This window comes from Rhodnius prolixus, unplaced genomic scaffold (assembly GCF_049639745.1).
Source record: "Rhodnius prolixus isolate KJV_2025 unplaced genomic scaffold, Rpr scaffold_1, whole genome shotgun sequence".
Classification (NCBI taxonomy): Eukaryota; Metazoa; Arthropoda; class Insecta; order Hemiptera; family Reduviidae; genus Rhodnius; species Rhodnius prolixus.
This window is the reverse complement of record NW_027411581.1, coordinates 40,730,824-40,743,541: the sequence shown is the minus strand read 5'-3', so window position 1 is coordinate 40,743,541 and position 12,718 is coordinate 40,730,824. Positions and strand designations below refer to the sequence as shown.

Genomic DNA, 12,718 nt, shown 5'->3' with positions numbered 1-12,718 from the left:
TGTCTTCTTTGAAATTAAGACCAGAAAACACTGCCTATATTTAGATAAAGAACACAACCTTTCATTAAAATCAAGTAATATTATAAATGTATTATAATATCAGAGAGATTCTCACCTTATTTTTAAATTTAATTTAGTTTCCTTTACCACACTCGTGCTGATATTATACACAGATAATTGATGAATGAATTTCAATATTTATTTAAGTCTCAGTTTAATTGTTCGTGTGGATTGTTAGATGGAAAGGAGGCATGTGATTACGCAAGGGAATCAATGCTAGTTAGCAAAATTATTAGAAGTTAAAAGGTAAAAAGTATTTCCCGCTAGTTCCTAACTTCCTTACTTTATAATCTCTCTTTCTTCCACTTTTATTTTGATTGCTCAAGAAATCCATCCTGTCTTCCACTTTCTTCTTCTGCTTCTTCTTGCTTACACTTGGGAAATACGAGTTTGACATTTTACCAAACTACATAATGAGTATATATCTCGCTTATCTACTCATTCAATTTTTCGATTTCCTGCTTGAAAAGAAATGAAGCAATCAAGTGCTTTAACAATTTCATTTATTTTCATTAAAAATAAATTCTTAAGAGTATACTTTTTTGCAGACTTCAGCAATTTAAAAAATAAGAGAAAATTGAAAAAAAGCATAAAAAAGAGTGAACGACAAAAATTAAATTTCTCAGATTCCGAAAATGTAATTTCACAAAATCATAGGCAATTGTTTGTCATTAGTACAAATGAAATTTTTAGAATCTTAAGAGATAATAGTTTATAAAAATATTTATACAGATAATAAAATGTATTAATAATTAAAATAATTAATATTTTGAAATTATAATAATAACTATTACTGAATTAACATTGCCACTGTAGCCCAAGATGTATTGTTATTCTCTGACATGAATGATTTTTATTTATTGATTTAATATGAAACTTAAGTAATAGTTTGCTATTACTTAATAGCTATAGCATACTATTAAGAGTATGCTTTGCTATTCGCTTCCGTCTTCGACACCTGAACCGAAGTGGACGTAAAGGAAGCTGAAACTATAGACATTACTTTAATTTTACTGTAATATTCTTTTTTACGATTTAGTTTGGCCGTGTTCCTCTTTTTAGGGCTTATCTAGTAAAGGTAGTCCCAATGAAGGTATAAAAAAAATATAAAAACGCGTAACGAATAAAAAAAAAAAAAAATTATAATGGAGATAGAGATACAATTTAATTAGAGATGACGGTTAATAATTTAATGAATGAGTTAAGAATATTTTCTCATGTTTGTTAATCAGCACTCTGTTGGTACAACCACTAATTTATTAAAAAATTAATTTCAAAATAATTAATGGTGGGTGGTTGGCTAAATATTGTTCGGTAGAGCATTGATTGATTATTGTGATAATACCATTACAGGCAAAGTATCAGGGATCAGCTTCGTGTTAGACACCTCTATCTCTTTCACTCATTATCAAATGAGCTCTTAACAAGTCTAAAGAGATGCTCAAGGGTTGGAATGGTGACTATTTTTTTTTGCCATCATCAGACAGTGAGCTGTAAAAAGTTCTAAAAAACTAAGGGCCAGCAGCTGGATTTGAACCCATGATCTCCGCGTTGGAATCCATTATTCGCTCACCCTTTCCTTCATTTTCTTGCTAATAATATAATAACAGTTCAGTTCACCATAGACATTCACTCTGCCAGTCATAAATCCTTATGCTGTGGGACAACTTCATCCAATCGAAATTCGTCACTAGAGATTTTTTCGTTACCAATACTTTTTTTTCATTATAATTTTGCAACTAAAATCAATTTCAATTCATCCCTTTGGGTAGCGCCTTTCTCGCAGGAATATTTATGTAGGGCTGTGGAAGGAAGCAGAAGCACTTACATTACTATTCAAAATTTATAAAAATAAAAATTTCGTTTTAGCACACGGGATTCTAACTGAGGATCTCCCTCTAACAAGTCCATTCTCGAAACCAGTAACCAAACTCGACCCTTCGAGGTACATATATTTATTAATTTGCTTTCGTTCTTGACATGTTGAATACCATGATCACATAATATAAAAGAAACAATAATTTTTAAGGTTTCCGTAAAGAATTTAAAAATATTAAGTTACGTTGATTCAGCTTTTCCCAAAGATTTTATTAAACCTTTAAGTTCTTTCACTTCTTTAGAGAGATTTTGAATTTGCAAAAGGCATTCTTCAAGAGGCTGTAAATTATCATTATAACCGTGAAGTAATAATGCTTCTTTACATTGCACAGAAAAAGGGCAACTTGGATCATCTGGATGGACCAGTTTTGTTGTTTCAATTTTACGATATTTATTTACATTATCTTGCAAACAACGTGGAATACACTTCACTATCCAGTCATTGTAAACTATTAACTCTAAAGAAATTAAAAAACTAGCCTGTTTTTTCAACCGTTGACTTCTACCTTGCATTTCTAATTGAGTAACATCACTTACTGACATACCAACAATTAGATTTACCATTACCATGGCAACTATTAAAGCGAATGCAACAAACATTAATCTAGCAACAACATTATGTAGGTTGACTTCGGTTCCTTCTCCAAATACTCCTGAATAGTCCAGTTCTACTAACATGATCAACACTTTGCACAATGATTCCCAGAAATTGCCAAATGGTGGTTCGCCTTCAAAATGTATCATAAAAGCCAAAAGGAATCCAGAGAGTAAAAATACAAATCTTGACAATACCTGTAATAAAAATAAAAGTTCAATTACTCTTGCAATGAATTAATAAAGATGTTTTTGTATAATCAATAAAAATTAGCTATAGATTCCTCAGTATTATTTTACAGCTACTGATTTGATCTTAGAGTCTCAAACTTATTATTATATCTATTTTCCGACAGAATGTGCAATCGTGACTTTTTATTTAATTCCTGGTGACTTGATAAAATGACTTACAGATTAAGACATTTTATGAAGTTCATATAATTCTTCACATTTTGTAAAATGTTGCAAACAAGTAAGTTTACAAATCGCAGACAGTATATATATTTTTTTAGGTCAGTTTGGAGTCATAAAATGGATCAATGACTTTGGTTCATTGGTTCTTAGGATTTGAAATTGGAAGATTTATATTCGGTTGCTATTAGATTGTTTGGCTCAATCAGTTCAAATCTGTATGTTCGTATTGGAGTGAGTAAGACAGTTTAATTTTCCTATTGTATGTTAGAACTATTTGGGGCGTTTGACGAACTATCTTTTCAGCATTTATTATCTGTTATTATGTAAGTTGTGGTCGTTAGCCAGAAAGTTACGATGTTCCTCTTTCTACTAAACATAAGGCATTTCTAACGGTAGCCAGAACGATTGTACGCTACGGCGCACAAATCTCGGGGTTTAAGCGATACGATTCGGTAGGGCAGTTATGTAGTAGTTAAAAAAATAGTTTTCCTTCCTAAAAATACTCCCCACTATATCATTTGTTTGAAAATAGGAGCTGACCTTCTTATTTACGTTAAGTGTTTTTTAAGTATATTAGGAGCGTCGTGTCGTTACAGTTTAAGGAACACTGTCTTAAAAAAGCTATTCATTCTGTGTATAAGGACCTGAAATTAAGTTTAGATAATCATTATATATCTGATAATAATGCTTATTTAATGAGTAATATTTTTAAAGCAAGAGGGCAGCTTCTTAAATTGAATTACACCGAATTTCCTTCAGAAGTGCAGCATTACTGTTCCATGAGCAAAATGAGAGCAATAGAATCATTTTTTAGCGGTTTGCCCAATTCTGAAGGTGTCTAGAGTCAGGTGTTTTGGCAAAGTACAATTAAGCATGATTAGAACTAATTGTTTACTTGAAACAGAAATATTGGGTCTTACTAAATAAATTTGTCCGTTCAGCAATGCTAATAAATCAGTTTCATAGTTAATTGCGCACGTGTGTGTGTAAAGAGGAATCTTCTTTGATTATGTAAAATATTTGTCACTATTTTTAAACTCATAGAAATGCCTAATTTCATAACCTATTGTGATTTCAGATGTATTCATTTTTAAATCTTGATATTGCTTTTGTATTTTTCAATTAACACAGTTTGACAGTTATTAAGGGCAACTCTGCAGATGGACTACGTCCGTACATTTTTTGTTTGTATTTTAATTTTGTAAAATTCAAAAATGTAAAATTAATAAACAGCATATTATTATTATTGCAGTCTGTATACTTTTAAATTAGTTGTGATATTTCCAGTTTGTCATTATTAGAGACCAAGGTATTTTATTTGATTCGAATGGGAATAAGTAAATAGATAAAAAAAACTCTGTATAATTTGATTGTTCTTTTAACTTAATCCCCTTTTGACGAAAAATACTTTAAAAATCTAAAAGATTTGAGAATGCAAGCGGATTCTAATCTAACAAAATCCAAGTAAATATGATTTTATTCATTAGGCCTAAGAGAAAATTATCAATTCTGGAGCTAAATATTCTATTGCCCTAATTTAGAAAACTCGCCATTTTATTGCAAACAAACATTATTTTGTCTCTATTTTTCTGAAGCTCAAGCAATAAAATGTGAAGCCATGTTTAGACCAAGCAAATAACAAGCTCTTGCGTGCAGTTTTGAAGGGATGAAAGAAAAATGGTACTAGGAATATTGGGAAATCAGTTTTCTTGATGCCACTTTAATATGTTTAGAGAAACCAACCAAAAAATTTACTTATTAATTCTTCGAGTAATGTAGAGACCTGAACAGTAATGCTGTGAGATTAAAGTTTAGCGTGTTAAGCTGTGAGATTTTCTTCTAATGGAATATTGATTAAGAAAAGATAGTGGTCTTTAATTGAAACACGTGATGATACAAGTGGGAAATTAGTGGACTGACTCCGAAACTGTCATATTTCATAAAAATTGTATACAATTAAAAGTATTATTTACTTACTTCGAAAACATTGTAAGCAACTTTTTCAAACATTAGCACATGTAAACCCCATGATGGAAGCCTTGCCAATAAGAACAGTATAACTACTGATGAGTTTAACACAGAAAGTGAGGCCAAGTATCTGGAAGCAGACAGTCCACTGCTTACTAGGACAAGCATTGATCCAGTTAAAAACATAAATATTTTCAGCCAGGATTCAATTTCTTGAAAGTAATAATACGGCAGAGTTTTTGCTTGAATAATTTCCTGAAATAGTTTCAAATTATTACTTTCATTTTGTTGGATATTTGAATGAAATGTTGATAATATCAAATGACTTTACCGTAAGTCCGAGTGGCAATAGCAAAATGAATATGATTGGCCTTAAGAGAAAGTTGATTGTTGTAACTTCAGCCAGATAATTGAGTGTTGCAAATAAAATCAGTACTACAGTGTAAATTGAATAGCACAAAAACAAGATGATAAAAAAAAATTTTAAATTCTCCCATTTATAAAAAAGATAAGTTTCTACTAAAGGATGTAACAATAAAGTTTCTTTAAGATTTTCATTTTTACAATTTAATAGCGTTTTTACAAAAATTGTCTGTCTTCCTTTTTCATCCATTAATAATGAAGCATCATGTTGACTTTGAACAGATTCTTTAAGTGTGTTTCTATTTGTGCTTACAGTACCAAGTAATAATGCATAGTCTATTTCAACTATACTATGATCGTCTTCAGACTTATCATAGTTCGTAGATACAACATATGAATCAAACAGATTTATGAGTTTCTCTTTCGCCATTGGCACATAATCAACAATTAGATCTAAAGCTGATTTATTAGTATTGTCTATTGTAACACAGGCGGCAACATCTGCCCCATATCGTAACATGAGTATAACACAATTTCCATTGCCACTTCTGGCTGCTACATGTAATGGCTTCCATCCTCTTACATTGGTTACCTCTAGACATCTTTGATCATATTTAATAAGTTGTTCTAAAGTATCAACGTAACCATACCGTGCAGCCATATGTGTCGCTGTTGAACCTCCTTTATTTCTAAGTAATAGATTTGGTCTAGCACCGATCATTGCCTTCACGCATTCTATCAAACCTTCTCTGGAAGCCATTTCTAAAGGTGTCATCCCATCATCATTGTACGAATTGATTAGTACACATAATTGATACGGACTGAGAATTCCCTTATTACATATACAATGAATTATTTTCTCAGTTTTGGGAAAATATTTTACGGCAAAATGTAGTATGTTCGTATTGTCTGGTAATTTAATGATCACATTAACATTTTGCATAATTAACAATTCAACGCATTCTAAATTACCACTTTGTATTGCCAAAAACAAAGGAGTAAAATAATCACAATCAACTTCGTTAAATGCCTAAAAAAAATAAAATAAAACGTCTTTAATGAACTAATATTGTTTATAAGTCACTAATTACAGATATTTAGACTGACCTTAAATGAATCTGAATGTGCTAAAATTATTCTAAGCAATCTAGGATTACCCAACTTAGCAGCCATATGATAAACCGTTTCTTTTTTTAAAGTTTTTAAAGTAACATCAGCTGAAAAATTAAGCAATAACTCAACTCCTTCAGTCCATTGCTTTAATACTGCTTTATGTAATGGTGTAAGCTCTAAATCATCTAAATGTTCATCAACGTTTGCCCCATAATCAACTAACAATCTCAAACACGATAAATTTAAGTTCTCTATTGCAGTAACCATTGGCTCATTTAAAAATCCTTCCAGCTAAAACACAAAGAAAATATTAATTATAATAAAATGTTTTTAAACATTAAGTGAAGTGATATAATTGTTAAAATAATCAAAAATGAGCGTAAGGTAGAGAATGTAGACGATCTAGCAGTTTTAATTTGAAGGAAACTTACGCCTTGATCTCGTGAATACACCAGTAATTGATTTAAACGGAACTTTGGAATGGGCTAAGATACATGAGTTAATTAGTTGCTTTGAAGTCAAAGGGCACTTTGTTTAAGAGTAAATTTAGTTCTTCAAGAGTGCGCTCTCAAAAATTAAGATCTGCTTCAATTTAATTGTGTAGAGACAGAGAAATAACTAGAAATAGTAAACTATACATTATACATTATCCAACATGTGGAATATATCAAGAATAAAACGAAAAAGTGTTCAGCATGTTAGCTAAAAAGATCAGATTGATCAAAGATCTTCTTCAGCTATCTGAAGTAATAGGATCTGGTAGCTCATTTGGTAGTTTAAGCAACTTGGCTCTGGGTCACAGATGCGATAAAGTGGCAGTTTCCAGCACCTATATTCGCTGCAAAAGTAAATAATTTTTTGCTTGAAAAGATGCTGCCATAATGTGTCGACTTATACACTGCAAGTTCATAAGGATACTTGTAGACCTGTTTGTAATGAGGGAGGATTATTGTATAAATTTTGAAGGCAGGAGTTGAAGGAGAAGGAGTTTTTAGGTCTAAGACAGAGTAAACATCTCAGAGTGCAGAGTGAAAAGAAACAAAGTGCATGCGGATTTAACTAAAGTTTGGTAGGCAAGGTACGTAGTATCAATGGAAAGATTGCACATTCACTTCTTCTGAGTTTACCGATAAAGATGTAAAATATTGAAATGGTTTATAACAAATCTATTTACATTAATTGGAAAAGCTTTGTTCTTAAAGATGACAACCATGTGACTGTAGCTAGAGAACAGTTAGCACACTCACACACATTAAGAAATGATTGTACAAACCAATTCTGGTTCCTCTTCAGCTGAAAGAAGCTCATCTAGTAGTTTTGGGTTATTTTTTCGTACAGCTAAATTAATAACTGTTTCGTTTTGGTCGGTTTTAATTTTAATATCGGCTCCTGCTTCCAGCAATATGCTAACACCTTTTAGCCAATCCAAATCAACTGCTAAATATAAAGCTGTCATTCCTTGTTTGTCAGTCATATTCAAAGTGTCTAAATCTAGCCAACTAATCATATTTCTAAGAGCACCAAAATATCGTCTTTTAACGGCCACATGCAATGGCGTATCTCCATCGTCATTAACTGTAATCAGCATGTGATCACATTGACATTCCTGTAGTAACCAGTCTATTAATTTTAAATCATTATTTAACACGGCGGTGTGCAATGTTGTCGTTGGATTTTTTCTGCAGTCTATGGAATCTTTATCATTTTTGGAGTTTTCATCTTTTACCTTAGCGCCAAACTCTATCAGCATTTTCACTACGTTATACGTTGTTGTTGTACTTTCCTGTGTTGAATGAAACTCTGCTTCGTTGAATTCATCATCATCTTCTTCTTCTGTTTTTTCAGTCATTGATATTGACGGATATAAATTTGGTATACGAAAGTCAGGATTCTCACTAAATGATTGCCTTCTAGATGACACGGCTGAATTTGCTCCGCTTGTAAATTTTTGACTACCAAACTGGTTAACAACTAATGAAGGATACATCTCTTGAAAGACTGCATTTTGATCAGCCAAAGAACCGGAGGCGTTTTGATCGTGATCTATAAAATTATAATAGCCTCCAGCTTTGAAACCTGCCACGTCCAATGGTGTTAGCCCACGACAATCTTTTAAATTAACATCTGCATTCACACTTAACAGAAATTCTGTTGTTTGTTTACGGCTCAGCGAAGATGCTATATGTAGTGGACTACTGCCAGGATGTATCGCTGGTAACTGAAAAAAACAAAAACAAAAAATTAATAATAAGTCTTTGCTGGAAGTTGCTTCTGATAAAAACTTTTAAATATTTTATTAAACATTGAACAGAAATTAGTTAACCAGCTAACTCTTTGGGGTATCGTATTTGTAATGCGGACATCTATTAAATTGGCATTTCCCGCTAGGTTCGCGCTATCATAAAAATCTATACATTACTGAAATCTTGTATATCATTAACCGAAACGTTCTCTAGAAAACTTGAACCAAGAAAACGAATAAATAATTAATATATAAAATATTCATACCAATTGGGTAATTTCAGCATGATTATGATCCCAGGAATCCAGTTCTTCCAATACTACTGTTATGTCTGTACTCTTGACCACAGAGTTCACTAGTTCAGCATCATTCAGAAGAATAACTTTCAGAACTGTGACGTATCCCGCCCAAGCTGCCAGATGTATCGGTTGGCAGCCATTTCGATCCCTCACTTTCAAATTGGCTTTGGCATCAATTAGTTCTCTTACAATATCTGTCTGGCCTCTTAGTGCGGCTAAGTGTAGGGCGGATGCATAAGACGTTCTGCATCTTGCATTAGGATTAGCTCCCTCCTGCAATAAACTTCATAACAATGAATATTATTTACATGAAATGAAATTAACCCTCAAACCACAAGATGAATTTTCTTGACACGAACACTAAGGTAGGGTCGGATCCGACCCGATACTATATTTTCTTGCTTACAGTGAAAAACTCAAATATAACTCAAAATAACACATTTATTTCTATATAAAATGTATAAATTTTTTAATAAATTGTATAATTTTATGGCATTAGTCTATTTAGAATGGACTAATAAGTGAAGAAATGAACTTGAAAAAGGAACTTTGTTTCAATAAAAACAAAACAGTTTACAAAAAGGTTGAATGAAAATTAAAGTAAAATAGTGGTGTGGTAACAAAATTATCACATTGTTAAGGAAAAAAATCATTTGATTGTTCGCCATTATCAGTGGGAACAAGTAGGACATATTTTCCAATCGTAAGGAGTAAATCCTTTGGAAAACGCTCGTTTTTCAGTCTTTTTTCTTCTAGAGGAAGCGTCAAGGTAAACGCAAGATTCTTGAGAAACGTCGAACGTGCATCTTCAGAGTAACTTTCTTCATTTTTGTTCCACTTGTGCAGGACAAAACGTACAACGTTAATACCAAGGTCGGGTCGGATCCGACCCAGAATCTGACTTACTGAAAGAAATACAAACCTAGAGAGCGGAGAGACCCTTACCGAATCGGCGGAAACAGTGTGGCCTCTTCCTAAGGACTCACAGAAAGGGTATACCGAGTCTAATCGCTAAGAGTTAATTGTGGGGGGAACAATGAAAATTTGTTTTCGCCTCGGGTCGGATCCGACCCGCATCTTGTGGTTTGAGGGTTAAGTAGAAAGCTGAACCTTTCCTTAAACGAACGGCTTGCTACTACAATCACTTTACACTCATAGTTTACAAATGGCGAACAAAGGACTACAGTTCTTATACTACGAGTAAGTAGAATTAGTGTTTTCAATCCAATCACATACTGAACAAAATTTTCAAGAAGTTTTGGTTCCTCAGTATTTAAAAATATATTTTATGCCATCTTTAAATAATAATAATAATTGTTCCGCCCTACCAAACTGCTTATAAAAACTGCAACATTCTCGTGACATGCCGATGAAAAAATACACACATTTGAGCTTCATTAACTGTAAAAGAATTGAGCCTTTAAAAGATGTTTGGACAACATCTTTGTAAAAAAATTACATAAGTATTTATTATGTTTATTTCAGTATTATTTATTAATAAACACTTTAATTTTAATGTATATATTATATATTGTAATATTATTTAATGAATTTCGAATAATCCTAGTTTTACATTACATCAAACACGCTCGCACCTCTTCGGGTTCGGATTATCGAGACACTACTGTTACTGTACGCTGTGGTCACGGAATATTTATTTATTTTAATGCATGTCGATAAAATGGCAATATATGCAAAAACTTACCGTCTGACATTGTCGATGTTTGATTGCAGAGTGCTCAATAGTAGTTCTGAATTTAGCCGCTCTTTCCTTCTTACATCTTTACTCCTTGTTGTGCGTTTCATTTTTAATCGAAAAGTATAGTAATTTAATTTACAAACACGCATTCACTAAAAAACATTTCACACAAACGTCATTCTCAAAAATTTATTCATACAACGATGCACACTAATTTGTGTTATGTTTACCACTCAGGCAAATTATTGGAGTATTCTCGGCAAGCCTGTTTATCTTATCTAAACTCTTCAAATGTTTTTCAATCACACTCTAATTTTAATTTTAATTTGAAATTGTCAAATTATATGGGAACTAATTCATAGAAAATAAATATATATATATATTTTTTTGTTCTAGGGTGTGCCCCATTTACAATGTCCAAAGTTGGACAAAATTAATTTGAAATGAATTATTTCAATTTTCTTATTTTAAATAAATAATTTGGAAAATGATTATTAAAATAAACGCATTATTCACCATCATCCTATCAACTTGAGCCGACCAGATTATCACTTTTATTCCATTCCATTTTAGACCCTTTCATCACTTTTTCTCATTCACAGAATCTTCACTCGCCGACCTAGTACTCGAACATTGTGAGATGTGCAGAATATGAGAAATGCGAAATAAATAAAATAAAAAAGTGGTTATTTCCATTGTTATTTGTTATTCCAAATAATGAAATAACTTTGAATTATTTCGCCAGATTTTAGAAAAATACGATTTGATTTGGTTATTTGAAATAATTGATCTAAAAACCTATATTTGAAATAACCATTTCGTTAATTTATTTCATCCAATCCTGCATGTAACTAACTGATAATACATTTTGGTTGATTTCACCACTTGCATTTATTAATTACCTCACTGTTTCTTTAACGAGAATGTAATATTCTTATCTTATCACTTTTGAATATCCGTGGTATTACTCTGAGACATCATTTTCGTAACATTAGGTAAAAAGTTGCAATTTACATGTTATTCTGGTTCATCTGAACATTTAGAAAATTTTGGGTAATTATTGAACAAACAGCTATTCATCTAAGAGTACTGATCTCGTAGATCAGTGGTTCCCAACCTTTTTGAGACTAGGGACCATTTTAATATTTGTTTGTTAGCAGGGACCACAAGGTTCAATATCACAGTAAACTACTTTTAGATGTTTAAAAGTAAACTTCAATTAACATTGTGATTATGTTTTCAGTTATATTAATTTGATTTTTGAGCTTGCATTTTCTTAACAAGATTAGTAATTCTGGGATTTGATGAGATTGCTCAAAGCGACACGCATATCATTTGCCTTTAGTCGACTCCTGGACTTGTTTTTAGGCGCTCTACGCTCGCTCGACGTCCCACTCACCGCGCCGTCGCCGCACACGCGGCCGCATGTCAAATAATTGTTATTTTATAAAGGTTAAGAGTTCTCGCACCATATTTTAGTTCTTGCGCACCACGAACCACAGGTTGGGAACCACTGATCTAGATGAATGATGAATGTTGGTGAACGTTCTCTAAAGTATTTTATACTAGTTCTAATTTACAGAAATAAAACAATGAACTCACCTCTTTATTCTGGCCATACCTTTTTGTTTACTTTATTAAATGGAATATAAATCGCGTAACAATTTTTATTTTAAGTAATGTTCCTTCCACAAAAAGAAATTTCTTTGTTCAGTTGAATAATAATAATAAAAAGACCCATAGTTTCCTATATTTCGGGCGTCATATTCCACTTAGGTGTACGCCAATCAAGCACTAAATCTTTAATTTAAATCCATTAATCTGCAAAGTGCAAACTTTACTTAATGGTATTAACAATAACAATATTGATATCCGGAAATTCCCGGTGAAACTCAAAAATCAGATTAATAACTGATACATGGTTAGAGAGGAAGAAGACAGATAACCAGGTCAGCCTTGCTGGAAAATGTCATTGTTCGAATATCTAATCCATTTTTTAATTAAACGCTTGTTGAATTGGTTTTTGCGTCACCGCAAAAACTGGAGAGTTATAGAAGAAAGAAACGTAGCACGATCTTTCCGAAGGTG

At 32.2% G+C, this 12,718-nt stretch overlaps 1 protein-coding gene across 1 annotated transcript; it reads right to left on the bottom strand.

Moving 5' to 3' along the window:
• Window positions 1-518: 518 nt before the first annotated feature.
• Window positions 519-11,469, bottom strand: LOC141459860 (transient receptor potential cation channel subfamily A member 1-like). Its single transcript, XM_074139406.1, has 7 exons — window positions 10,637-11,469; window positions 8,899-9,214; window positions 7,664-8,608; window positions 6,385-6,681; window positions 5,246-6,307; window positions 4,924-5,169; window positions 519-2,730 (listed from the first exon to the last, which is right to left on the bottom strand). Exons 1-7 carry the CDS (start codon window positions 10,777-10,779, stop codon window positions 2,119-2,121), a joined length of 3,621 nt encoding a protein of 1,206 aa, XP_073995507.1. The 5' UTR covers window positions 10,780-11,469; the 3' UTR covers window positions 519-2,118.
• Window positions 11,470-12,718: the final 1,249 nt, after the last annotated feature.

Excerpts from the sequence above, each read along its gene's own strand:
- LOC141459860 (XM_074139406.1), bottom strand. The coding sequence starts at position 10,779 with ATGCGTGTTTGTAAATTAAATTACTATACTTTTCGATTAAAAATGAAA. Across the intron at positions 9,215-10,636 it reads AACATCGACAATGTCAGACG|TTTATTGCAGGAGGGAGCTA; the intron begins GTAAGTTTTTGC and ends ATTGTTATGAAG. Across the intron at positions 2,731-4,923 it reads TTGCTTACAATGTTTTCGAA|GTATTGTCAAGATTTGTATT; the intron begins GTAAGTAAATAA and ends TTTTTATTACAG.